The 27,319-nt window shown below is 49.7% G+C and overlaps 1 protein-coding gene across 2 annotated transcripts in view; it reads right to left on the minus strand.

Annotated features, from left to right (window-relative positions):
- Nucleotides 1-24,890, minus strand: part of LOC144673335 (SLAM family member 5-like) — a 39,007-nt gene extending 14,117 nt beyond the window's left edge. For both annotated transcript variants that reach the window (XM_078535228.1, XM_078535227.1), the window contains exons 1-3: nt 24,747-24,890; nt 23,179-23,499; nt 11,755-12,042 (exon numbers count right to left, since the gene is read on the minus strand). In XM_078535228.1, the coding sequence (XP_078391354.1) occupies nt 11,755-12,042; nt 23,179-23,499; nt 24,747-24,813 (676 nt within the window). In that variant the 5' untranslated portion in view covers nt 24,814-24,890. The remainder of the gene's footprint in view (nt 1-11,754; nt 12,043-23,178; nt 23,500-24,746) is intronic.
- Nucleotides 24,891-27,319: the final 2,429 nt, after the last annotated feature.

Consider the following 27,319-nt stretch of genomic DNA (forward strand, 5'->3'; position numbering starts at 1 on the left):
GCAGCACCGTGTTACTGACTGTATCTCTACTGATGTTAATCCAACTCCCTCACACTGTCACTCAGTAACCCCTCTCCCCCAGCACCCTGTTTTACTGACTGAATCTCAACAGATGTTAATCCAGCTTCCTCACAATGTCACTTAGTAACCCCTCTCCCCCTAGCGCCCTGTGTTACTGACTGTATCTCTACTGATGCTAATCCAGCTCTCTCACACTGTCACTCAGTAACCCCTCTCCCCCAGCGCCCAGTGTTACTGACTGTATCTCTACAAATTGTAATCCAGCTCCCTCACACAGTCACTCAGTAACCCCTCTACCCCAGCACCCTGTGTTACAGTCTGTATCTCAACTGATGTTAAAACAGGGCCCTCACTCCACACACTGTCACTCAGTAACTCCTCTCATACACAGCACCCTGTGTTGCTGACTGTATCTCTACTAATGCTAATCCAGCTCCCTCACACTGTCACTAAGTAACACCTCTCCCCCCAGCACCCTGTTACTGACTGCATATCTACTGATGTTAGTCCAGTTTCCCCAAACGGTCACCTAGTAACTTCCCTGCCCCAGCACCATGTGTTACTGACTGTATCTCTACTGAAGCTAATCCAGCTCCCTCACACTGTCACTCAGTAACCCCTCTCCCCCCAGTGCCCTGTGTAAAGGAATATAGCTCTGCTGATGTTAATCCAGCTCCCTCTCACTGTCTCTCAAGAACTCCTCAAGCCCCAGGACCCTGTGTTACTGACTGTATCTCTACTGATGTTAATCCTGCTCCCTCACAGTGTAACTCAGTAACCCCTCTACACCAGCACCCTGTGCTACAGTCTGTATCTCAACTGATGTTAAAACAGCGCCCTCACTCCTCACACTGTCACTCAGTAACCCCTCTCATACCCAGCACCCTGTGTTACTGACTGTATCTCTACTGATGTTAATCCAGCTCCCTCACACTGTCATCAGTAAACCCTGTCCCCCAGCACACTGTGTTACTGACTGTATCTCTACTGAGGTTAATCCAGCTCCCTCACACTTTCACTCATTAACCCCTCTACCCCCAGCACCCTGTGTTACTGACTGTAACTCTACTGATGATGATCGAGCTCCCTCACAGTGTCACACAGAAACCCCTCTCTCCCCCAGCACCCTGTGTTACTGACTGGATCTCTACTGATGTTAATCCAGCTCCCTCACACTGTCACTCAGTAACCCCTCTCCCCCCAGCGCCCGGTGTTACTGAATGTATCGCTACTGAAGCTAATCCAGCTCCCTCACACTGTCACTAAGTAAACCCTCTCCCCCAGCAGCCTGTGTTACTGACAGTATCTCTACTGATGTGCATGCAGGTCCCTCTCACTTTCACTCAGTAACCCCTCGCCCCCCGAGCGCCCTGTGTTACTGACTGTATCTCTACTGATGTTAATCCAGCTCCCTTACACTGTCACTCAGTAATCCCTCTCCCCCCAGCACCCTGTGTTACTGACTGTATCTCTACTGATGTTAATCCAGCTCCCTCACACTGTCACTCAGTAACCCCTCTCCCCCCAGCACCCTGTGTTACTGACTGCATCTCTATTGATGTTAATCCAGCTCCCTCACACTTTGACTCAGTAACCGCTCTCCCCCCAGCGCCCTGTGTTACTGACTGTATCTCTACCGATGTTAATCCAGCTCCCTCACACTTTCACTCAGTAACCGCTCTCCTCCCAGCACCCTGTGTTACTGACTGCATCTCCATTGATGTTAATCGTGCTCCCTCACACTGTCACTCAGTAACCCCTCTCACCCCAGCACACAGTGTTACTGACTGTATCTCTACTGATGTTAATCCAGTTCCCTCACACTTTCACTCAGTAACCCCTCTCACCCCAGCACACAGTGTTACTGACTGTATCTCTACTGATGTTAATCCAGTTCCCTCACACTTTCACTCAGTAACCGCTCTCCCCCCAGCGCCCTGTGTTACTGACTGTATCTCTACTGAAGCTAATCCAGCTCCCTCACACTGTCACTGAGTAACCCCTCTCCCCCAGCAGCTTGTGTTACTGAATGTAGCTCTGCTGATGTTAATCCAGCTCCCTCTCATTGTCTCTCAAGAAACCCTCAACCCCCAGCGCCCTGTGTTACTGACTGTATCTCTACTGATGTTAATCCAGCTCCCTCACACTATCACTCAGTAACCCCTCTCCCCCCAGCGCCCTGTGTTACTGACTGTATCTCTACTGATGTTAATCCAGCTCCCAAACACTGTCATTCAGTAACCCCTCTCCCCCAGCATCCTGTGTTACAGACTGTATCTCTACTGATGTTAATCCAGCTCCCTCACACTGTCACTCAGTAACACCTTTTCCCCCCAGCGCCCTGTGTTACTGACTTTATCTGATCTGATGTTAATCTCGCTCCCTCACACGGTCACTCAGTAACCCCTCTCCCCCAGCACCCATTGTTACTGACTGTATCTCTACTGATGTTAATCCCGCTCCCTCACACTGTCACTCAGTAACCCCTCTCCCCCACCACCCTGTGTTACTGACTGTATCTCTAATGATGTTAGTCCAGCTCCCTCACACTGTCAGTCAGTAACCCCTCTCTCCCCAGCGCCCTGTGTTACTGACTGTATCTCTACTGATGTTAATCCAGACCCCTCACACTGTCACTCAGTAACCCCTCTCGCCCCAGCACCCTGTGTTACTGACTGTATCCCTACTGATATTAATCCAGCTCCCTCACACTGTCACTCAGTAACCGCTCTCCCCCAGCCACCTGCGCTACTGACTGCATCACTACTGATGTTAATGCAGCTCCCTCACACTGTCACTCAGGAACCCCTCTCCCCCCAGCGCCCTGTGTTACTGACTGTATTTCTACTGATGTTAATCCAGCTCCCTCACACTGTCACTCAGTAACCCCTCTCTCCCCAGCGCCATGTGATACTGACTGTATCTCAACCGATGTTAATCCAGCTCCCTCACACTGTCACTCGGTAACGCCTCACCCCCCAGTGCCCTGTGTTACTGACTGTATCTCTATTGATGTTAATCCAACATCCTGATACTGTCACTCAGTAACCCCTCTCCCCCAGCACCCTGTGTTACTGACTGTATCTCTACTGATGTTAATCCAGCTCCCTCACACTGTCACTCAGTAACCACTCACCCCAGCGCCCTGTGTTACTGACTGTATCTCTACTGATGTTAATGTAGCTCCCTCACACTGTCACTCAGTAACCCCTCTCCCCCAGCGCCCTGTGTTACTGACTGAATCTCTACTGATGTTAATCCATCACCCTCAGACTATCACTCAGTATCCCCTCTCCCCCCAGCACCCTGTGTTACTGACTGTATCTCTAATGATGTTAGTCCAGCTCTCTCACACTGTCACTCAGTAACACCTCTCACCCAGCGCCCTGTGTTACTGACTGTATCTCTACTGATGTTAGTCCAGCTACCTCACACAGTCATTCAGTAACCCCTCTCCACCAGCATCCTGTGTTACTGACTGTATCTCTACTGATGTTAATCTAGCTCCCGCACACTGTCACTCAGGAACCCGTCTCCACCAGCGCCCTGTGTTACTGACATTATCTAACCTGATGTTAATCCCGCTCCCTCACACTGTCACTCAGTAACCTCTCTCCCCAAGCATCCTGTGTTACTGACTGTATCTCTATTGATGTTAATCCAGCTCCCTCACACTGTCATTCAGTAACACCTCTCCCCCAGCGCCCTGTGTTACTGACTGTATCTCTATTGATGTTAATCCAGCTACCTCACATTGTCACTCAGTAACCCCTCTCCCCGAGCGCCATGCGTTACTGACTGTATTTCAACATAAATTAATCCAGCTCCCTCACACTGTCACTCCGTAACCCATCTCCCCCATCACCCTGAGTTACTGACTGTATCTCTACCGATGTTAATCCAGCTCCCTCACAGTGTCACTCAGTAACTAATCTCCCCCAACACCCTGTTTTACTGACTGTATCTCTACTGATGTTAATCCAGCTCCCTCACCCTGTGACTCAGTAACCCCTCTCCGCCCAGCACCCTGTGTTACTGACTGTATCTCTACTGATTCAAAACCAGCTCCCTCACACTGTCACTCAGTAACCCCTCTCGCCCCAGCACACAGTGTTACTGACGGTATCTCAATTGATGTTAATCCAGCTCCCTCACACTGTCATCAGCAAACCCTGTCCCCCAGCACACTGTGTTACTGACTGTATCTCTACTGATCTTAATCCAGCTCCCTCACACTTTCACTCAGTAACCCCTCTCCCCCCAGCACCCTGTGTTACTGACTGGGTCTCTACTGAAGCTAATCCAGCACCCTCACACTGTCACTCAGTAACCCCTCTCCCCCCCAGCGCCCTGTGTTACTGACTGGGTCTCTACTGATGTTAATCCAGCTCCCTCACACTGTCACTCAGTAACCCCTCTCCCCCCCAGCGCCCTGTGTTACTGACTGTATCTCTACTGATGTTAATCCAGCTCCCTCACACTGTCACTCAGTAACCCCTCTCCCCCCAGCGCCCTGTGTTACTGACAGTATCTCTACTGATCTTAATCCAGCTCCCTCACACTGTCACTCAGTAACCCCTCTCCCCCCCAGCGCCCTGTGTTACTGACTGTATCTCTACTGATGTTAATCCAGCTCCCTCACACTGTCACTCAGTAACCCCTCTCCCCCCAGCGCCCTGTGTTACTGACTGTATCTCTACTGATGCTAAACCAGCTCTCTCACACTGTCACTCAGTAACCCCTCTACCCCAGCGCCCAGTGTTACTGACTGTATCTCTACTGATTCAAATCCAGCTCCCTCACACAGTCACTCAGTAACCACTCTACCCCAGCGCCCTGTGTTACAGTCTGTACCTAAACAGATGTTAAAACAGCGCCCTCACTCCTCACACTGTCACTCAGTAACCCATCTCATACCCAGCACCCTGTGTTACTGACGGTATCTCTACTGATGTTAATCCTGCTCCCTCACACTGTCACTCAGTAACCCCTCTCCCCCAGCGCCCAGTGTAACTGAATGTAGCTCTGCTGATGTTAATCCAGCTCCCTCAACCTGTCACTCAGTAACCCCTCTACCCCAGCAGCCTGTGTTACTGACTGTATCTCTACTGATGTTAATCCAGCTCCCTCACACAGTCACTCAGAAACCCCGCTCCCTCAGCGCCCTGTGTTACTGACTGTATCTCTACTGATGTTAATGCAGCTCCCTCACACTGTCACTCAGTAACCCCTCTCCCCCAGCGCCCTGTGTTACTGACTGTATTTCTACTGATGTTAATCCAGCTCCCTCACACTGTCACTCAGTAAACCCTCTCCCCCCAGCACCCTGTGTTACTGACTGTATCTCTACTGATGTTAATCCAGCTCCCTCACACTGTCACTCAGTAACCCCTCTCCCCCCAGCACCCTGTGTTACTGACTGTATCTCTACTGATGTTAATCCAGCTCCCTCACACTGTCACTCAGTAACACCTTTTCCCCCAGCGCCCTGTGTTACTGACTTTATCTGATCTGATGTTAATCCCACTCCCTCACACTGTCACTCAGTAACCACTCTCCCCCCAGCACCCTGTGTTAATGACTGTATCTCTACTGATGTTAATCCCGCTCCTTCACACTGTCATTCAGTAACGTCTCTCCCCCACCACCCTGTGTTACTGACTGTATCTCTACTGATGTTAATCCCGCTCCTTCACACTGTCACTCAGTAACCCCTCTCCCCCACCACCCTGTGTTACTGACTGTATCTCTACTGATGTTAATGTAGCTCCCTCACACTGTCACTCAGTAACCCCTCTCCCCCAGCGCCCTGTGTTACTGACTGAATCTCTACTGATGTTAATCCATCACCCTCAGACTATCACTCAGTATCCCCTCTCCCCCCAGCACCCTGTGTTACTGACTGTATCTCTAATGATGTTAGTCCAGCTCTCTCACACTGTCACTCAGTAACACCTCTCACCCAGCGCCCTGTGTTACTGACTGTATCTCTACTGATGTTAGTCCAGCTACCTCACACAGTCATTCAGTAACTCCTCTCCCCCAACACCCCGTGTTACTGACTGTATTTCTACTGATGTTAATCCAGCTCCCTCACACAGTCACTCAGTAACCCCTCTCCACCAGCATCCTGTGTTACTGACTGTATCTCTACTGATGTTAATCTAGCTCCCGCACACTGTCACTCAGGAACCCGTCTCCACCAGCACCCTCTGTTACTGACTGAATATCTACTGATGTTAATCCAGCTCTCTCACACTGTCACTCAGTAACCCCTCTCCCCCAGCGCCCTGTGTTACTGACATTATCTGACCTGATGTTAATCCCGCTCCCTCACACTGTCACTCAGTAACCTCTCTCCCCAAGCATCCTGTGTTACTGACTGTATCTCTATTGATGTTAATCCAGCTCCCTCACACTGTCACTCAGTAACCCCTCTCCCCCAGCGCCCTGTGCTACTGACTGCATCATTACTGATGCTAATGCAGGTCCCTCACACTGTCTCTCAATAACCCTCAACCCCCAGCGCCCTTTGTTACTGACTGTATCTCTACTGATGTTAATCCAGCTCCTTCACACTTTCACTCAGTAACCCCTCTCCCCCAGCGCCCTATGTTATTGACTGTATCTGTATTGATGTTAATCCAGCTCCCTCACACTGTCACTCAGTAACCCCTCTCCCCCCAGCGCCCTGTGTTACTGACTGTATCTCTACTGATGTTAATCCAGCTGCCTCACACTATCACTCAGTAACCCCTCTCCCCGAGCACCCTGTGTTACTGAATGAATCTCTACTGATGTTAATCCAGCTCCCTCACACTGTCACTCAGTAACCCCTCTCCCCTAGCGCCCTGTGCTACTGACTGTATCTCTACTGATGTTAATCCAGCTCCCTCACACTGTCACTCAGTAACCCCTCTCCCCTAGCGCCCTGTGTTACTGACTGTATTTCTACTGATGTTAATCCAGCTCCCTCACACTTTCACTCAGTAACCCCTCTCCCCCAGCGCCCTGTGTTACTGACTTTATCTGATCTGATGTTAATCCCGCTCCCTCACACTGTCACTCAGTAACTAAACTCCCCCAGCACCCTGTGTTACTGACTGTATCTCTACTGATGTTAATCCAGCTCTCTCACACTGTCCCTCAGTAACCCCTCTCCCCCCAGCACCCTGTGTTACTGACTGTAACTCTACTGATGTTAATCCAGTTCCCTCACACTGTCATTCAGTAACCCCACTCCCCCAGATCCCTGTGTTACTGACTGTATCTCTACTGATGTTAATCCAGCTCACTCACACTGTCACTCAGTAACCCCTCTCCCCCCAGCGCCCTGGGTTACTGACTGTATCTCTACTGATGCTAATCCAGCTCCCTCACACTGTCACTCAGTAACCCCTCTCCCCCCAGCGCCCTGTGTTACTGACTGTATCTCTACTGATGTTAATCCAGCTCCCTTACACTGTCACTCAGTAACCCCTCACCCCCCAGCGCCCTGTGTTACTGACTGTATCTCTACTGATGTTAATCCAGCTCCCTCACACTGTCACTCAGTAACCCCTCACCCCCCAGCGCCCTGTGTTACTGACTGTATCTCTACTGATGTTAATCCAGCTCCAACACCCGGTCACTCATTAACCCCTCTCCCACAGCACCCCGTGTTACTGACTGTATCTCTACTGATGTTAATCCAGCTCCCTCACCCTGTCACTCAGTAACCCCTCACCCCCCAGCGCCCTGTGTTACTGACTGTATCTCTACTGATGTTAGTCCAGCTCCAAAACACTGTCATTCAGTAACCCCTCTCCCCCAGCATCCTGTGTTACTGACTGTATCTCTACTGATGTTAATCCAGCTCCCTCACACTGTCACTCAGTAACACCTTTCCCCCCAGCGCCCTGTGTTACTGACTGTATCTCTACTGATGTGAATCTAGCTCCCTCACACTGTCACTCAGTAACACCTTTCCCCCCAGCACCCTGTGTTACTGACTGTATCTCAATTGATGTTAATCCAGCTCCCTCACACTGTCATCAGCAAACCCTGTCCCCCAGCGCCCTGTGTTACTGACTGTATCTCAACTGATGTTAATCCAGCTTCCTCACACTGTCACTCAGTAACCCATCTCATACCCAGCACCCTGTGTTACTGACTGCATCTCTATTGATGTTAATCCTGCTCCCTCACCCTGTCACTCAGTAACCCCTCTCCCCCAGCGCCTTGTGTTACTGAATGTATCTCTACCGATGTTAATCCTGCTCCCTCACAGTGTAACTCAGTAACTAATCTCCCCCAACGCCCAGTGTTACTGACTGTATCTCTACTGATGTTAATCCAGCTCCCTCACACTGTCACTCAGTAACCCCTCTCCCCCAGCGCCCTGTGTTACTGACTGTATCACTACTGATGTTAATCCACCTGCCTCACACTGTCACTCAGTAACCCCTCTCCCCCAGGACCCTGTGTTACTGACTGTATCTCTACTGATGTTAATCCAGCACCCTCACATTGTCACTCAGTAAACCCTCTGCCCCCAGTGTCCTGCGTTACTGACTGTATCTCTACTGATGTGGATCCAGGTCCTTCTCAGTTTCACTCAGTAACCCCACACCCCCAGCGCCCTGTGTAACTGAATGTAGCTCTGCTGATGTTAATCCAGCTCCCTCTCACTGACTCTCAAAAACACCTCAACCCCCAAAAACCTGTGTTAGTGACTGTATCTCTACTGATGTTAATCCAGCTCCCTCACACTGTCACTCAGTAACCCCTCTCCCCCAGCGCCCTGTGTTACTGACTATATCTCCACTGATGTTAATCCAGCTCCCTCACACTCACTCAGTAACCCCACACCCCCAGCACCCTGTGTTACTGACTGTATCTCTACTGATGCTAATCCAGCTCCCTCACACTTTCACTCCGTAACCCCTCTCCCCCAGCGCCCAGTGTTACTGACTGTATCTCTACTGATTCTAATCCAGCTCCCTCACACAGTCACTCAGTAACCCCTCTCCCCCAGCGCCCTGTGTTACAGTCTGTATCTCAACTGATGTGAAAACAGCGCCATCAAACCTCACACTGTCACTCAGTAACCCCTCTCATACCCAGCACCCTGTGTTACTGACTGTATCTCTACTGATGTTAATCCAGCTCCCTCACACTGTCACTAAGTAACCCCTCGCCCCCCAGCACCCTGCGTTACTGACGGTACCTCTACTGATGCTAATCGAGCTCCCTCACAGTCACTCAGAAACCCCGCTCCGCCAGCGCACTGTGCTACTGACTGTATCTCTACTGATTCTAATCCAGCTCCCTCACACTGTCACTCAGTAACCCCTCTCGCCCCAGCACCCTGTGTTACTGACTGTATCCCTACTGATATTAATCCAGCTCCCTCACAGTGTCACTCAGTAACCGCTCTCCCTCAGCCACCTGTGCTACTGACTGCATCACTACTGATGTTAATGCAGCTCCCTCACACTGTCTCTCAATAACCCCTCAACACCCAGCGCCCTGTGTTACTGACTGTATCTCTACTGATGTTAATCCAGCTCCCTCACACTGTCACTCAGTAACCCCTCTCCCCCAGCGCCATGTGTTACTGACTGTATCTCTACTGATGTTAATCCAGCTCCCTCACCCTGTCATTCAGTAACCCCTCACCCCCCAGCGCCCTGTGTTACTGACTTTATCTGATCTGATGTTAATCCAGCTCCCTCACACTGTCACTCAGTAAACTCTCTCCCCCAGCGCCCTGTGTTACTGACTGTATCTCTACTGATGTTAATCCAGCTCTCTCACACTGTCACTCAGTAACCCCTCTCCCCCCAGCGCCCTGTGTTACTGACTGTATCTCTACTGATGTTAATCCAGCTCCCTCACCCGGTCACTCATTAACCCCTCTCCCACAGCACCCCGTGTTACTGACTGTATCTCTACTGATGTTAATCCAGCTCCCTCACACTGTCACTCAGTAACCCCTCTCCCCCAGCGCCCAATGTTACTGACTGTATATGTACTGATGTTAATTCAGCTCCCTCACACTGTCACTCAGTAACCCCTCACCCCCCAGCGCCCTGTGTTACTGACTGTATCTCTACTGAGGTTAATCCAGCTCCCTCACCCTGTCATTCAGTAACCCCTCACCCCCCAGCACCCTGTGTTACTGACTGTATCTCTATTGATGTTAATCCAGCTCCCTCACCCGGTCACTCATTAAGCCCTCTCCCCCAGCGCCCTGTGTTACTGACTGTATCTCTACTGATGTTAATCCAGCTCCCTCACACTGTCACTCAGTAACCCCTCTCCCCCCAGCACCCCGTGTCAATGACTGTATCTCTACTGATGCTAATCCAGCTCCCTCACACTGTCACTCAGTAACCCACTCTCCCCGCAGCGCCCTGTGTTACTGACAGTATCTCTACTGATGTTAGTCCAGCTACCTCACACTTTGACTCAGTAACCCCTCTCCCCCCAGCGCCCTGTGTTACTGACTGTATCTCTACTGATGTTAATCCAGCTCCCTCACACTGTCACTCAGTAACCCCTCTCCCCCCAGCGCCCTGTGTTACTGACTGTATCTCTACTGATGTTAATCCAGCCCCCTCACACTGTCACTCAGTAACCCCTCTCCCCCCAGCGCCCTGTGTTACTGACTGTATCTCTACTGATGTTAATCCAGCTCCCGCACACTGTCACTCAGTAACCCCTTTCCCCCAGCTCCCTGTGTTACTGACATTATCTGATCTGATGTTAATCCCGCTCCCTCACACTGTCACTCAGTAACCCCTCTCCCCCCAGTGCCCTGCGTTACTGACTGTATCTCTACTCATGTTAATCCAGCTCCCTCACACTGTCACTCAGTAACCCCTCTCCCCCCCAGCACCCTGTGTTACTGACTGTATCTCTACTGATGTTAATCCAGCTCCCTCACACTGCCACTCAGTAACCCCTCTCCCCCCAGCGCTCTGTGTTACTGACTGTATCTCTACTGATGTTAATCCAGCTCCCTCACACTTTCACTCAGTAACCCCTCTCCCCCCAGCACCCTGTGTTACTGACTGTATCTCTACTGATGTTAATCCAGCACCCTCACACTGTCACTCAGTAAACCCTCTCCCCCCAGCGCCCTGTGTTACTGACTGTATCTCTATTGATGTTAATCCAGCTCCCTCACACTGTCACTCAGCAAGCCCACTCTCCCCAGCACCCTGTATTACTGACTGTAGTTCTACTGATGTTAATCCAGCTCCCTCACACTGTCACTCAGTAACCCCTCTCCTCCCAGCGCCCTTTGTTACTGACTGTATCTCTACTGATGTTAATCCAGCTCCTTCACACTGTTACCCAGTCACCCCTCTCCCCCCAGCGCTCTCTGTTACTGACTAACCCTACCGTTGTTAATTCAACATGGACGCCCTGTCACCCATAACCCCTGTCCCTGCCCTAATGTACTCTCCCAGGAAACGTGCAGCACATGAGTAGATACAGAGTAAAGCTCCCTCTACACTGTCCCCAACAAACACTCCCAGGACATGTACAGCACGGGGTTAGATACAGAGTAAATCTCCCTCTACACTGTCCCCATCAAACACTCCCAGGACAGGTACAGCACGGGGTTAGATACAGAGTAAATCTCCCTCTACACTGACCCATCAAACACTCCCAGGACAGGTACAACATTGGACTGTGTAATAACTGAATGCAGTTGTTTATTTCTCTCTCTGTGACACTCACCAGGATCAATTGCATTACAGACGTCTCTCAGTGTGATCTGTGCAGTGCCCTCACTGACTGGGTTCCTGGCCTCACACCTGTACACACTGTCCTCGGGCTCCCCAGTGAAATGAAGCTGTAACTCCTCTCCGGTTTTGGAAAGATGATGGGTGCTGTCGTTTCCCAATGCTTCACCTCCCCTCCACCATCTGAAGCTGATGTCATCGCCTGTGTTCACTGAGCAGCTCAGGGTCAGGTTGCAAGTCGTCCTGTTCTGATCAATCCTGATGTTTGTTCCTGTCACAGGCTCTGACATTCAGATCGAAAGACAAAAGACACATGAGGAAGGATTGTCGGCCCTTGTGTGACCCCCTCAATATCCGGTACCCTCACGCCCGCTTCAGACCCTCACAAACCAACTTTGATCCCAGCTCATTCCTCCATCCAGCATTTTAACAGCTTCCTCATCCACTGAGTTCAAACAGGTCCCATGTGTGGATATAACGGGTGGATGTACATCACACAGAGTGTGACCCACACTTTCACTCCAATCACAAACACTCAGTCTCTCCCTGTTGTGGGAGGATGCAGCAAGTCAGGGGCAGGTGATGATAGTACAGTGGTCTTGTCGCTGGATTAATCCAGAGCCCCAGGGTAATGGACCTGGGCTAAAATCCCACCACGGCAGATGGTGAAATTTGAATTCAATAATTAAAAGTCTAATGATGACCATGAAACCATTGTCAATCGTTATAAAAACCCCTCTGGTTCCTTACCTGGTCTGGCCTACATGTGACTCCACTCCAGATCCAGGCCCACAGCAAAGTGGTTGACCTTCAGCTAGGGATATGATACCCGCATCCCATTGACGAATAAAAAAATTCAGGAAAAGACTTGGGGAGATGTGAAGATCTGCAGCACTTGCTGCTGATGAAATGATGTAACACCACATGATGGAGGGACAGAGATCTGGAGGGAGGTGAAGTTCCAACCTTGTGCAGATGTGCCAGTGTGTACATAGTAATGAGTAAATAACGAGTTAGGGTGGATGTACATCACATACTCTTTCACTACAACCACTCATTCACTCCTTGTGAGAGGACGCCTCTAATGGTCTTTGGGTAAATAGACAAGCCACAAAGAATCCCATTGCAACCCCAAACACACAACAGAACATCTCTCAGGGAATGTCCCTGTTTTGGGATTGTATCCTGGGAATTTTCTCTGGTTCACTGTCATCGATGACTCTGGTCAGTGGTCCCTGTGTCCCTTATGGTCTGGAGTGTACCCGCTCTATCTGTTCTGTGTTCAGTTCAACTGTGTGGAGGGTCCAGGATTACGATTAGCAATAGGTTTAAACTGGGACCTTTTGCACTGCTTCAGAATAAGAGTCTGATTGTGGGAAACGTGTATCAATTCCCCATCATTCAGAGAAATGAAATAGACTGGAAGAATGGACACCTCATTAAGAAATTAATTTCAATAACAATAAGTGAGGTGGGCATTAAATAGCAAACGGATCTTTACTTAGAGACAGAGACATCTCTAAATGTACCTCTGCAGGTCAGTAAGACCATGAGCACATCAAACACAGCAGTGGAGATTATTTGTGGAGGGGATTGAATTGAAAATCAGATAAGATATGCTCAACCTTTATCAGACTTCGGTTAGACCACACTTGGAGCACTGTGCACAGTTCTGGTCTCTGTATCCCTCGGTTAGACCACACTTGGAGCACTGTGCACAGTTCTGGTCTCCGTATCCCTCGGTTAGACCACACTTGGAGCACTGTGCCCAGTTCTGGTCTCCATATCCCTCGGTTAGACCACACTTGGAGCACTGTGCACAGTTCTGGTCTCCGTATCCCTAGGTTAGACCACACTTGGAGCGCTGTGCACAGTCCTGGTCTCCGTATCTCTCGGTTAGACCACATTTGGAGCGCTGTGCACAGTTCTGGTCTCCGCATCCCTCGGTTAGACCACAATTGGAGCACTGTGCACAGTTCTGGTCTCCATATCCATCGGTTAGACCACAATTAGAGCACTGCGCCCAGTTCTGGTCTCCATGTCCCCCCTATTCTTTCTCACTCTGTTTTGATCAGTCTATTTTGCATTTTACTCATCTCTGCATCTTTCTAGTTTTTTGGACAATTCTCTCTCTGGATGTTCTGAATGGTAACACAGGTGATTTTGAAGGACAAGGGGCCTTCTCCAGCTCTGTGTCACTATCACCCCTTGGATAGTTTTCAGGTCTCTCAGGCTTTGTCTGGTTATCTGTTGCTTCACTGGTACATTCTGGATTTTGATCTTCAGCTATACTTTCTGGTTCAGAGCAGGATGTGTTTCATTTACTTTCCATAAGATTTCGCGGTTTCTCCTGCACTGCTGTCTGTTTGGAGGCTGCACTATGTAAGACCTTGGTTCTCCTGTGATTCCTGTGTCTACAGCAGGATTCCAGATCCCTTCATGTTAAATCCTCACTGTCTCTCCCATGTTCAGGTCAGGCAGAGGTCGGGCCCCTCGATCAAGGTCCTGTTTGTGCTTCTGCTGTCTCAGTTTGAGTAGGTCCTGCACACTCTCGGTCACTGGCTGTGGAAATAACAGTTGGGGCCCAGTCAGAAACTTAGTTCTTAGTCTTCTCTCCATCAGGAGCTGTGCTGGAGATGATCCAATGCTCTCTAATGGATTATCCCTGAACTCCAGCAGAGCCAGTTTGGGGTCTCTTCCGTCCACCTTTACCTTCTTCAACAGGTGATTTAAGGTCTGCATGTTACGCTCCACCATTCTGTTGGGTTGTGGATATTTGGGATTTGACATAGTGTGGCAAAACTCCCAGTCCTGTCCAAATTTGCAAAACTGAGTGCCTGAGAATTGTGGACAGTTATCTGAGGTGAACACTTCAGGTATGCTGTGGTGAGAAGAAACAGATTTTAAATGATTTATTACAGTGATGGTCTTACAGCAGCACAGACTGAAAAAAACGTTGAGTAATAATCGACTGCTAGTAGGTGCTCACTGCTGTCAAATGTGAACAAGTCCAGTCCAATTTCCTGCCAGGGCCTCTCTGGAACACTGTGTGGTTGAAGTGGTTTTTTCTGTTGTGACTTACTGTACTTTTGGCACATGGCACACACATTCCCCATTTCCCCGATTTCTGCTCCCATTCCAGGCCCATACGTTACATCTCGAGCTCTCCTCCTGCATGTTTCTGTGCTGAGGTAACTTTCATGTCTGTGCTGTCGCAATTCTTTCCTCAGTGTTGCACGAATTATGAGCTTTCCTCCCTTGAAAAGTATTCCTTCTGCTCCAGGAACTTCCTGACGAAGGTTCCAGTTCTCTTGTACAGCAGAAGGGGCTCCGCTCCTGTGTGTGGACCAGGCAGTTTACACAATCTGCTGCTGTAATCCCAGGATGGCGTCGTTCTTGGTCACTTCCCTGATCTCATCCAGTTTGGTTACAGCCACAGGTAAGTTCTTTGTCAGCATGTGAACCTGTGCTTCCCTTTCTTTATCCTCTTCCTCTGTGATGGGTAGGTCTGCACGTGACTGAGTGTCTGCGATGTACATCTCCTTGCCTGGATTGTATTTAACTCTGACCTGGTACCTCTGCAGACACATTAGTAATCTTTGGATTCTTGGTGGTGCACAGTTCAGGGGCTTTTTCAGTCAGCTTCCAAAGGCTTATGATCAGACTCTACCCCCATGTCTCTGCCACAGACAAACTGATGGAAGGATTCTAGGCCAAACATAATTGCTAGCATGTCTTTCTCTATTTGGTACTTACTGCTGCTGAGTTTCAATCATTGCCTTTGAAACATTTGCCACTGGTGCCTCATTTTGCAAGAGGACAGCTCCCAGGCCAGACTTTGACGTGTCCACTGAGACCTTGACCAGCTGAGTGAGGTTGTAAAACTTTAACACTGGTGCCTGGGTCAGTGTTCACTTCAGACTGCTCAAAGCTTCCTGGGGACTTTGCTCCCAGTGCCATCCCACAGCATTTTGTACAAGTTCTGTGAGAGGTTCTGTCAAGTCTGACATGTTGAGAATGAATTTCCCAGGGTAGGTCACCATTCCCAAAAGCCTCTCCAAGTCTTTCTTACATTCTGCGGGGGGGTGGGGGCATGTCCACAATTGTTCGATTATACTCGGGTCCGGCTTCAGTCCCTCACTTGTTAGCACTTGCCCCAAGTACTGGATTTCATGGGGACCTATTTTGCTCTGTTCCTTCTTCAACTAGAGGTTCCTTTCTCTCACTCTGGCCAGCACCTGCCTCAGTCTGGGCTCGTGTTCTTATTGTGAGACTCCCCAGACCAGCACATTGTCGATATAGGTTTCCATGCCCTCTAACCCTCCAAACAGCTGCTTCACTGTTCTGTGGAACACCTCCGGAGCTGAATTAATACCAGAAGGTAAGCATAATAACCTGTATCGTCTGAAAGTACAGAGACAGAAGCTGTGTCCATCCAGTGTGACCTGCCAGAAGCCTGAACTCACATCCAAGACTGAATAGTATTTAGCATCAGCGAGTTTACACATCATCTCTTCCTCTGTGGACAGCTGGTAACGCTCTCTTTGTACTGCCTGGTTTAGGTCTCTGGGATCCAGACAGACTCGCGGGTTCCCATCGGATTTTCCTACAATTACAATGGGATTAACCCACTTTGTCCGTTCTTCAATTTTCTTGCTGATGTGAAGTTTCTCCATTCTGTCCAACTCTGCTTTCAGTCCCCCTCTCAGAGTTACCGCCATTCTCCCAGGCGGGTGTATTTTGGGGGGTCACAGTTTCGTCAATCTTGATGGTGTGTTCTCCTTTTAGGCAGCTGATCCCCGGGAACACATCTTTATACTCGCTCAGGATGTGACCAGTGGTGACAATCACTATTCCCCTGATTAGCTTCAGATTTTCACAAGCTTTGACTCCGAGAATGGGTTTGACATGAGTTTTCAGCACGATGGATGGGAGTGCTTGAGACTGTTTTATTTACTATATATTATGTGTGCACTTGTCTTCTGCTGCAATGTTTTCACCTGTATAAGGAGACAGCTTCACCGTTGTTTTAGTTCGCTGTTTTTCTGTGCTTATCTTACGGTACAGGTTTATGGGATTGACATTTGCTGGTGCACCTGGGTCAGGCTTGGAATTCCCCATCATGTTGGCAATTTTTAAATCAAACTTTCATCGTCTTCTTTAGAATTTGTTGTTACTGTAACAACGAAAAGTTCACTTCAGTGTCTGAGTCAATCGTGTACATTTTCTTCCATTTACACATCTTAGAGAAGTGATTTGGTTTATCACAGTTCATACACTGCTTCCCATAGGCTGGAAAACTGTGTGATAAATGCTTTGTTCCACATCAGTTCCATTTAAATGTTTTATTGGCAATTTTGATCATTTTATGTTCAGACTGTCTATTCTTACACTCCTGACACAGGGGAAGGGAATGGGGTAGTGATCCAGAGACCCAGATGGTGGTATTTGAATTCAATAAAAATCGAGAATTAAAAGTCTGATGGTGACCATGGAACCATTGTCGACTGTTGTAAATACCCATCTGGGTCATTAATCTCCTTTAGGGAAGGAAATCTGCCCTCCTTACCTGGTCTGGACTACATATGACTCCAGACAACGTGGATGACTCTGAAATACCTAGCAAGCTGCTCAGTTATAACAAACCGCTTCACCCGGCATCGACCCAGGCACCGGAAACAACAACAGCAAACTCAGCCCTGACAACCCTGCAAAGTCCTCCTTACTAACATCTGGGGGCTAGTGCTGAAATTGGGAGAGCGTCTCACAGACTAGTCAAGCAACAGCCTGACATAGTCATCCTCACGGAATCATACCTTACAGATAATGTCCCAGACACCACCATCACCATCCCTGGGTATGTCCTGTCCCACCGGCAGGACAGGCCCAGCAGAGGTGGTGACACAGTGGGATACAGTCAGGAGGGAGTTGTCCTGGGAATCCTCAACATCGACTCCGGACCCCATGTAGTCTCATGGCATCAGGTCAAACATGGGCAAGGAAACCTCCTGCTGATGACCACATCCCGCCCTCCCTCAGCTGATGGGTCAGTGCCTCCTCCATGTTGAACATCACTTGGAGGAAGCACTGAGGGTGGTGAGTGTGCAGAATGTACTCTGGGTGGGGACTTCAATGTCCATCACCAAGAGTGGCTCGGTAGCACCACTACTGACCGAGCTGGCCGAATCCTAAAGGACATAGCTGCTAGACTGGGTCTGTGGCTGGTGGTGAGGGAACCAACAAGAGGGGAAAAACATACTTGACCTCATCCTCACCAACCTGCCTGTCGCAGATACATCTGTCCATGACAGTATCGGTAGGAGTGACCACCGCACAGTCATTGTGGAGACAAAGTCCCACCTTCACATTAAGGATACCCTCCATCGTGTTGTGTAGCACTACCACGGTGCTAAATGGGGTAGATTTCAAACAGATCTAGCAACTCGAGACTGGGCATCCATGAGGCGCTGTGGGCCATCAGCAGCAGCAGAATTGTACTCGAACACAATCTGTAAGCTCATGGCCCAGCATATCCCCCACTCTACCATTATCATCAAGCCAGGGGATCAACCCTGGTTCAGTGAAGGGTGCAGGAGGACATGCCAGGAGCAGCACCAGGCAAACCTAAAAATGAGATGCCAACCTGGTGAAGCTATAACTCAGGACTACTTGTGTACCAAACAGCATAAGCAGCAAGTGACAGACAGAGCTAAGCGATCCCACAACCAATGGATCAGATCTAAGCTCTGCAGTCCTGCCACATCCAGTCGTGAATGGTGGTGGACAATTAAACAACTCACTGGAGGAGGAGGCTCCACAAATATCCCCATCCTCAATGATGGGGGAGCCCAGCACATCAGTGCAAAAGATAAGGCTGAAGCATTTGCTACAATCTTCAGCCAGAAGTGCCGAGTGGATGATCCATCTCAGCCTCCTCCGGAGGTCCCCAGCATCACAGATGCCAGTCTTCAGCCAATTCGATTCACTCCACGTGATATCAAGAAATGGCTGAAGGCACTGGATACTGCAAAGGCTCTGGGCCCTGACAATATTCCAGCAATAGTACTGAAGACTTGTGCTCCAGAACTTGCCGTGCCCCTAGCCAAGCTGTTCCAGTACAGCTACAACACTGGCATCTACCCGGCTATGTGGAAAATTGCCCAGGTATGTCCTGTACACAAAAAGCAGGACAAATCCAACCCAGCCAACTACCGCCCCATCAGTTTACTCTCGACCATCAGAGAGGAGTCATCGACAGTGCTATCATGCGGCACTTGCTTAGCAATTGCCTGCTCACTGATGCCCAGTTTGGGTACCACCAGGGTGAGGGGAGAGTGTCTGCCCTTGACATCAAGACAGCATTTGACCGAGTGTGGCATCAAGGAGCCCTAGCACAACTGGAGTCAATGGGAATCAGGGGGAAACTCTCCGCTCGTTGGAGTCATACCGAGCACAAAGGAAGATGGTTGTGGTTGTTGGAGGTCAGTCATCTCAGCTCCAGGACATCACTGCAGGAGTTCCTCAGGGTAGTGTCCTCGGCCCAACCATCTTCAGCTGCTTCATCAATGACCTTCCTTCCATCATAAGGTCAGAAGTGGGGATGTTCGCTGATAATTGCACAATGTTCAGCACCATTCGCGACTCTTCAGATACTGAAGCAGAACATGTCCAAATGCAGCAAGACCTGGGCAATATCCAGGCTTGGGTTGCCAAGTGGCATGTAACATTCGTGCCACACAAGTGCCAGGCAATGACCATCTTCAAGAGAGAATCCAGCTAGCGCCCGTTAGTGTTCAATGGCATTACCATCATGGAATCCCCCACTATTAACATCCTGGGGGTTACCATTGACCAGAAACTGAAGTGGACCAGCCATATAAATACTGCGGCTACAAGAGCAGGTCAGAGGCTGGGAATCCTGCGGAGAGTAACTCACCTCCTGACTCCCCAAAGCCTGTCCACCATCTACAAGGCACAAGTCAGGAGTGTGATGGGATACTCCCCACTTGCCTGGATGAGTGCAGCTCCCACAATACTCAAGAAGCTCCACACCGTCTAGGACAAAGCAGCCGCTTGATTGGCACCCCATCCACAAACATTCACTCCCTCCACCACCGACGCACAGTAGCAGCAGTGTGTATACCATCTACAAGATGCACTGCAGGAATTCACCAAGGCTCCTTAGACAGCACCTTCCAAACCCACGACCACTACCATCTGGAAGGACAAGGGCAACAGATAGATGGGAAAACCACCAGCTGGAAGTTCCCCTCCAAGTCACTCACCATCCTGACTTGGAAATATATCGGCCGTTCCTTCACTATCACTGGGTCAAAATCCTGGAACTCCCTCCCTAACAGCACTGTGGATGTACCTGCACCTGTTAGACTGCAGCAGTTCAAGAAGGCAGCTCACCACCACCTTCTCAAGGGCAACACGGGATGGGCAATAAATGCTGATCCAGCCAGCGAAACCCACATCCTGTGAATGAATAAAATAAACATGTGCCTTGTAGCTGGTGGACAGAGTTTGGGGGCTCAGGAGGTGAGTTACTCGCTGCTGAATTCCCAACCTCAGAGCAAGTTTACAGCCACAGTGTTTATATGGCTGGTGCTGCCCAGTTTCTCATCAATGTTAATAGTGGGGGATTCAGTGATGGTAACGTCAAGGGGCGATGGTTAGATTCTCTCTTGTTGGAGATGGTCATTGCCTGGCACTTGTGCGGCATGAATCTTACTTACCACTTGTCAGCCCAAGCCTGGATATTATCCAGGTCTTGCTGCATTTGGACATGTTCAGCTTCAGTATCTGAGGAGTTGCGAATGGTGCTGAACATTGTGTAATTATCAGCGAACATCCCCACTTCTGACCTTATGTTGGAAGAAAGGTCATTGATGAAGCAGCTGAAGATGGTTGGGTCGAGGACACTACCCTGAGGAACTCCTGCAGTGATGTCCCAGGGCCACACTCGGTCAAATGCAGCATTGATTTCCAGGGTCAGTAACTCTCAACTCATCTCGGTAGTTCAGCTCTTCTGTCCATGTTTGAACAAGGCTGTAATGAGGTCAGGAGCTGAGTGGCCCTGGCAGAACCCAAACTGGGCATCAGTGAGCAAGTTATTGCTAAGCAAGTGCTGCTTGATAGCTCTGTTGATGACCCTTTCCATTACTTTACTGATGATGGAGAGTAGACTGATGGGGCGGTAATTGGCCAGGTTGGATTTGTCCTGCTTTTTGTGTACAGGACATACCTGGGCAATTTTCCACATACCCGGGTAGATGCCAGTGTTGTAGCTGTACTGGAACAGCTTGGCTAGGGGCACGGCAAGTTCTGGAGCACAAGTCTTCAGTACTATTGTCGGAATATTGTCAGGGCCCATAACCTTTGCAGTATCCAGTGCCTTCAGCTGTTTCTGGGTATCACGTGGAGTGAATTGAATTGGCTGAAGACTGGCATCTGTGATGCTGGGAACCTCCGGAGGAGGCTGAGATGGATCATCCACTCGGCACTTCTGGCTGAAGATTGTAGCAAATGCTTCAGCCTTATCTTTTGCACTGATGTGCTGGGCTCCTCCATCATTGAGGATGGGGATATTTGTGGAGCCTCCTCCTCCAGTGAGTTGTTTAATTGTCCATTACCATTCACGACTGGATGTGGCAGGACTGCAGAGCTTAGAAATGATCCGTTGGTTATGGGATCGCTTAGCTCTGTCTATCACTTGCTGCTTGTGCTGTTTGGCACGCATGTAGTCCTGAGTTATAGCTTCACCAGGTTGGCACCTCATTTGTTGGTATGCCTGGTGCTGCTCCTGGCATGTCCCCCTGCACCCTCCAGTTAGGGAGAGATAGTAATGACCACAATGTTATTGTGTGCGTGTGTCTGTGTGTGCATGCACGTGTGTGCATGTGTGTGTGTGCGTCTGTGTGCGTGTGTGTGTATGTGCGTGTCTGTGTGTGTGTGTCTGTGTGTGTGTGCGCGCGCCAGTGTGTTTGTGTGTGTGCACCTGTGTGTGCACTTATGTGTGTGTGTGCATGTGCACCTGTGTGCGCGCGCGCATGTGTGCATGCATGTGTGCATGTGCGTGTGTGCGCGCGCGTATGTGTGTGCGCGTGTGTCTCTGTGTGTGCGTGTGTGTGCATTTGTGTGCGTGCGTCTGTGTACGCGCGTGTGTGTGTCTGTGCGTGTCTGTGTGTGTGCATGTGTGTACACATGCGTGTGTGCGTGTGCGCACGGGTGTGTGTGAGCGTGTGTTTGCACGCGTGTGCATGCGTGTGTGCATGCGCGCGTGTCTGTGTGTGTCTGTGCGTGTATGTCCGTGTGTGTGTTTGTGTGTGTCTGTTTGTGTTTGTGTGTACATGTCTGTGTGTACGTGTGCGTGTGTCTGTCTGTCTGTCTGTGTGTGTGTGTGTGTGTGTGTGTGTGTGTGTGTGTGTGTGTGTGTATTAATTGAATTAAAAGCAGCTGGTCTGGGTGCTTTGACGTATTAGATGATAAGCTCGGTTTGAAATGTGAAGTAGTTAAATATGGGGGAAGTTTAGAATGTAAGGTGTAAAAGGACCTTTGCATTTTTAAATAAACTAGACTGGCTTGAATGCAAAAGAGAGATTCAACCAGCAGAAGTTTAGAAACAGTGTGTTTACAGTTTCCCAAAGATTACTGGTAAAATTGGTTCTATAAATTTTTATAAGTAGAGAGGTAAAGTCCGAAGACAAAGCGAAACAATGGGAATTTGCATTCAAAGGCAAAAATATGTACAAAGGAGAGAAGGCTGTGTGTAAAGGAAGGCAGTCTAAGATCTAACTAGTGTGAAAAGCCTTCAGCCTCTAAGCCTCTCCGTGCTGTCTATAAGGACCCGAAGCTGGGGGAGATGCCGGGCCATGAGGTTACAGACTGTGGTTGTCTCGAATTCTGCTGCTGAGATGCTGTTCCCCTCTGGATGGAGAGCCTAGAACACAGGGCCCGAGTCTCAGGATAGGGAGGGGTCGGCCATTTTGGACTGAGATGAGGGGAAATGTCTTCACTCCGAGGGCTGTGAATCTTTGGAGTTGTGTACCCCAGAGAGCAGTGGATGCTCAGTCTTTGAGTAGATTCAAGACGGAGCTGGATAGATTTACAGACCCTGAGTGAATCTAGAGAGAGTGGGATCCAGGGGGAGTGTGGAGACAAGGGCAAAGAGCAGCCATGAGGTTTTTGAATGATGGAAGAGGTTTGTGGGGGTGAATGAACTCGTCGCTAATATTTCGGACATTCCAACATTGGGGAATTTTCCCCAGCCTGAGAGAGCCACACCCCCTCTACCTGAACAGTAAATCCAGGACAGAGCAATTGAAGAAATCGGGAAATATCTCTCCCCAAACAGGAATGTGATAAGTTTCAGCAACGGGTAAAAGGCAGGGGTGTCAGATAGAATCTCACTCACCGTACACGTCCAGTTTTACCGTCCGTGAAGATTCATCTCCTGAATATAGAGTAACAGAAACCTCACAGACCCCAGCGTCCTCTCTCTGTAAATCACTGATTTGCAGACTGAAATCCTCTGGATGGAGTTTAATCCGTTTCTTGAACTCCTCATTACCAAAATATTTAATGATCCCATTTACCCATCTCGCTATTTTGATTCTGGGTGAAGTTCTTTTCCATTCAATCTGGTCAATCTTCGATCCATGTGAGATCTCCATGGACAGGGAGACTGACTGACCCAGGGATCCATTCACGGGGAGTCGGGCAGCCTGACTCTGAACTGAGGGAACAAGAGGAGACAGTCAGCGTGTGAGCAACAACACAGCTCAGTGATACAGAAAACAGGATCATATCTACAGCATGACTCACAGTGACTGAAAAACAAGGAATTACTTGTGTCCCATTACATATTTGCATGGCAGGTACAGCACGGGGTTAGATACAGAGTAAAGCTCCCTCTACACTGTCCCCATCAAACACTCCCAGGGCAGGTACAACACGGGGTTAGATACAGAGTAAAGCTCCATCTACACTGTCCCCATCAAACACTCTCAGGACAGGTACAGCACGGGGTTAGATACAGAGTAAAGCTCCCTCCACACTGTCCCCATCAAACACTCCCAGGACAGGTACAGCACGGGGTTAGATACAGAGTAAAGCTCCCTCTACACTGTCCCCATCAAACACTCCCAGGACAGGTACAGCACAGGGTTAGACAGAGTAAAGCTCCCTCTTCACTGTCCCTATCAAACACTCCCAGGACAGGTGCAGCACGGGGTTAGATACAGAGTAAAGCTCCCTCTACACTGTCCTCATCAAACACTCCCAGGACAGGTACAGCACAGGGTTAGATACAGAGTAAATCTCCCTCTACACTGTCCCCATCAAACTCTCCCAGGACAGGTACAGCACGGGGTTAGATACAGAGTAAATCTCCCCCTACACTGTCCCCATCAAACACTCCCAGGACAGGCACAGCACTGGGATAAACACAGAGTATGTATTTTCTGTCTGTCAGAAAGTTGTTTCATTTTCACCGCTGAGCACAATCGAATGGTCAGATATTGTTTGATAATGTTAATTGTTGCTTGGAATTGACCAAATCGATCTGAAGCAAATCACGGTGCAGTGGTGGATTAAAAACTTAAAACAAGAAATGATTAAAACTATCTGTAACGGAGGCTGTTTTTTTAAACGTTCAGCTGCAAATGTTGGAAGGATGTGGTTGAGCCCTGGACATTTCTCGTAAAGGTGAAGTAGAGAATGATGCGTTGTGTAAAGGGAGAGAGAGAGAGAGAGAGAGAACGAGAGAAATAGGGTGAGAGAAATGTAATGAGGGTGTCGGGACAGAGCGAGTAAGAAAGAGATATAAGGACCAGAGTGTCATAGTTCAGGGTGCGGCCTAGTAAGGTCAGGTCCTGGGGAAGCCGGGCTGAAGGGTCTTTGCGCCCAATACAAACATTCATGAGGGGCTCACACTGCTCACTGCTGTTAAATTCACACTGCATTAGGAAAAGGATCACTTACCAAAACGGAAAGCAGAGACGGAGAGACAGAGCAGGGTGACAATTTTCCTCACGGTGAAATTAGACATTGCGCTGTTCGGCTGAAATGTTAAGGCCAATGTCAGGAAGCAGCAAGGGCGGAAGTGAAAACGTCAGCAACATGGTGGGTGCGGAGCGTGAAAACATTTGTGGTTATCGGAAAATTTACAACAGCTTTTACAGGATGTGTCACTCAGATAGAGGGGTACAGGGGGATGGGGCTGAGGGGGGTAACTCAGATAGTGAGGTACAGGGGGATGGGGCTGAGGGGGTCACTCAGAGAGAGGGGTACAGGGGGATGGGGCTGAGGGGGTCACTCAGAGAGAGGGGTACAGGGGGATGGGGCTGAGGGGGTCACTCAGAGAGAGGGGTACAGGGGGATGGGGCTGAGGGGATCACTCGGAGAGAGGGGTACAGGGGGATGGGGCTGAGGGGGTCACTCAGATAGTGAGGTACAGGGGGATGGGGCTGAGGGGATTACTCAGATGGAGCGTTACAGAGGGTTGGGACTGAGGGGGTCACTCAGAGAGAGTGGGGGAGGGGGGATGGGGCTGCGGGGGTCACTCAGACGAAGTGGAGACAAAGTCCCACCTTCACATTGAGGATACCCTCCATCGTGTTGTGTGGCACTGTCACGGTGCTAAATGGGAATAGATTTCAAACAGATCTAGCAACTCGAGACTGGGCATCCATGAGGCGCTGTGGGCCATCAGCAGCAGCAGAATTGTACTCGAACACAATCTGTAACCTTATGGCCCGGCATATCCCCCACTCTACCATTACCATCAAGCCAGGGGATCAACCCTGGTTCAGTGAAGAGTGCAGGAGGACATGCCAGGATCAGCACCAGGCAAACCTAAAAATGAGGTGTCAACCTGGTGAAGCTATAACACAGGACTACTTGTGTGCCAAACAGCATAAGCAGCAAGTGATACAAGAGCAGGTCAGAGGCTAGGAATAGTGTGACGAGGAACCCACCTCCTGACTCCCCAAGGCCTGTCCACCATCGACAAGGCACAAGTCAGGAGTGTGATGGAATACTCCCCACTTGCCTGGATGAGTGCAGCTCCCACAACACTCGAGAAGCTCGACACCATCCAGGACAAAGCAGCCGCTTGATTGGCACCCCATCCACAAACATTCACTCCCTCCACCACCGACGCACAGTAGCAGCAGTGTGTGTACCATCTACAAGATGTACTGCAGGAATTCACCAAGGCTCCTTCGACAGCACCTTCCAAACCCACGACCACTACCATCTAGAAGGACAAGGGCAGCAGATAGATGGGAACACCACCACCTGGAAGTTCCCCTCCAAGTCAGTCACCAGCCTGGCTTGGAAATATATCGGCCGTTCCTTCACTGTCACTGGGTCCAAATCCTGGAACTCCCTCCCTAACAGCACTGTGGGTGTACCTACACCACGTGGACTGCAGCGGCTCAAGAAGGCAGCTCACCACCACCTTCTCAAGGGGCAGCTAGAGATGGGTAATAAATGCTGGTCCAGCCAGCGAAGCCCACATCCCGTGAGTGAATCAATAAAAAAAAAGATGAGGGGAACAGAGCGATGGGACTGAGGAGGTCACTCAGATAGAGGGGTACAGGGAGATGGGACTGAGGGGGGGTCACTCAGATAGAGGGGTACAGGGGGGTGGGACAGAGGGGGTCACTCAGATAGAGGGGTACAGGGGGGTGGGACAGAGGGGCTCACTCAGGTAGAGGGATAAATGGGTAAGGGACTGAGGTGCTCATCCAGATAGAGGGATACAGGGTGGATGAGACTGAGGGGGTGACTCAGATAGAGGGGTACACTGATGTAGGACTGAGGGGGGGTGACTCAGATAGAGGGGTACACTGATGTAGGACTGAGGGGGGGTGACTCAGATAGAGGGGTACACTGATGTAGGACTGAGGGGGGGTGACTCAGAGAGAGGGGTACAGGGGGATGGGACTGAGGGGGTCACTCAGTTAGAGGGGCACAGGGAGATGGGACTGAGGGGTTCACTCAGATAGAGGGGTACAGGGAGATGGGACTGAGGGGGTGACTCAGATAGAGGGATACAGGGGAATGGGACTAAGTGGGTCACTCAGATAGAGGGATACAGGGGGATGGTTGTGCCGAGGACATTACCCTGCAGTGATGTCCCGGAGCTGAGATGACTGACCTCCAACAACCACAACCATCTCCCTTTGTGCTCGGTATGACTCCAACCAGTGGAAAGATTTTGGACAAATGTTGAGACAGAAGTGCAAGACTTTTCAGGTGGAGTCTATTATTTCAACCATTTAATCTACAGATTATACATGTTGCTGGGGGAGAAACTCTGTTTGCAGATTCGTTATCAGGAGTTTGAAGCTTAAAGTCAAATTGGACATTTAAAGAAAAACATATAGTTATGTTAATGCATGCATCTGGTTATGTGATAGTGTAATAAGTATAGGACATGGTGTGAGATGGGTTATTAAAAAGCAAAGCCGTCTTTTAAAATTATAATGGTTCATTTTTTGATAGGGAGGGGATGTCATGAAGATATTGATGTTACTATGTTGTTGGAA

Source organism: Cetorhinus maximus, unplaced genomic scaffold (genome assembly GCF_964194155.1).
Source record: "Cetorhinus maximus unplaced genomic scaffold, sCetMax3.hap1.1 HAP1_SCAFFOLD_344, whole genome shotgun sequence".
Classification (NCBI taxonomy): Eukaryota; Metazoa; Chordata; class Chondrichthyes; order Lamniformes; family Cetorhinidae; genus Cetorhinus; species Cetorhinus maximus.